This window comes from Pituophis catenifer, unplaced genomic scaffold, assembly GCF_029215685.1.
Source record: "Pituophis catenifer annectens isolate HBS135680 unplaced genomic scaffold, rPitCat1.0.hap2 SCAF_4, whole genome shotgun sequence".
In the NCBI taxonomy this organism is placed as follows: Eukaryota; Metazoa; Chordata; class Lepidosauria; order Squamata; family Colubridae; genus Pituophis; species Pituophis catenifer.
Window position 1 is genome coordinate 79087299 of NW_027256884.1, and position 1490 is coordinate 79088788.

Genomic DNA, 1490 nt, shown 5'->3' on the forward strand with positions numbered 1-1490 from the left:
AATTAGATCACTCTTTCCCTCAAATTTACAAAAGAAGAAACAAAACTAGAAGACAATCCCAATGGAAGCAAAAACCAAAAAATGGGAAAATTCCAATAAAGAAATAAGAATTTCATCCTGGGCTTAATTCACTTCTGTGCTGTAAAGAGGGTAGAGTATTTTCCAAGAACTACTGATCCCAACTCTCAACTATTTTATTGTGCCCCCCCCCCCACATATCAAAGGATGTTGTAGAAATCTTTGGGGCAAAACCTGTTTTCTGAGTGAAATGTTCCCTCCAGTGATTTAAGTAAGTGAAGGTCCTAGAGCTATCACCTCCACAAAAATTATGGCTTTTTCAGCTCACAGGATTAATCTCTTTTTGATTGGTCTGTTAAGCTTCTGTGTAGATAGTTCTGTGTGCAGTGAAAAAAATAACACACTTATTTTTACCAAAGAAAATACAATTCGTAAGTGCATGTGTCCTGATAGTATTAATGACTGTGATTATAGCTTGGCAAATCTAATTTGTAACTGTAGGACTGTTTTGCCCTATACAGTAGACAAAACTTACTATAATAATTTGGTAATTTGGTTCACTGAAACTGATATGTTGAGAATCCTGTTAAATGTTACATCTGTGCACAATCTAAAACTCTCGCTCTGTGGCACTATTCCTTTGACAACAAAATATTTGACTATTTGGGGATTACAAAAATTACAGATAAGAAGCGAGAGTAATGACCAATTAAAACAGCAAAGTTTAACAATCTCTACTAGTTGTGGAAATGGAGCCCAAGGCAAGTTGATGTCATACAAAGACAAAAACATGATTACTCATGTTGCTGTTTTAGACACATCTCTTTTCAATGGCAGTGGCCCATTGAAAGCATACAGTGTAGAAAATATTTTTAACATTTCATACCAATTTCCACATTTGGACAATTTTTTTACCCCAAGTAACAAAAGTTGTATCATAACATTCATTTATTAACACACAAATCTTGGCCATTTCTATAATATAAACATTATAAATTGGGTCATCCTGAGACATTGTAGAAGCTAAACTTCTGTTGCTCTTTATATTACAAAAATAATAATAACAGGGAGATGAATAAACTTTAGTCCTAATAGCTCCTATTTCAGTATAATCTACAGAATGCTATAGAATATTTTAGCTTAATTCAATCCCAGAATAGCAATAGCAATAGCAGCTTCATAGCTTCATAGTGCTTTACAGCCCTCTCTAAGAGGTTTACAGTGTCAGCATATTGCCCCCAACAATCTGGGTCCTCATTTTACCGACCTTGGAAGGATGGGAGGCTGAGTCAACCTTGAACTGCCCAACTGCTGGCAGCCGGCAGTCAGCAGAAGTAGCCTGCAGTGCTGCATTCTAACAACTGCATCACCATGGTTCTTATCAAGCTTTTAACGCTGATAAACAATAATTGTTAAAGTCATGTTATATTAATAATGTAGGCTGATTTATTCTATATAGGCATATGGAGGAT

At 35.4% G+C, this 1490-nt stretch overlaps 1 protein-coding gene across 1 annotated transcript; it reads left to right on the plus strand.

The window, feature by feature from the left end:
• Positions 1–295: 295 nt before the first annotated feature.
• On the plus strand, positions 296–973 carry EPCIP (exosomal polycystin 1 interacting protein). The gene has a single exon (XM_070943876.1). The coding sequence runs from the start codon at positions 329–331 to the stop codon at positions 971–973; it is 645 nt and encodes a 214-aa protein (XP_070799977.1). The 5' UTR covers positions 296–328.
• Positions 974–1490: the final 517 nt, after the last annotated feature.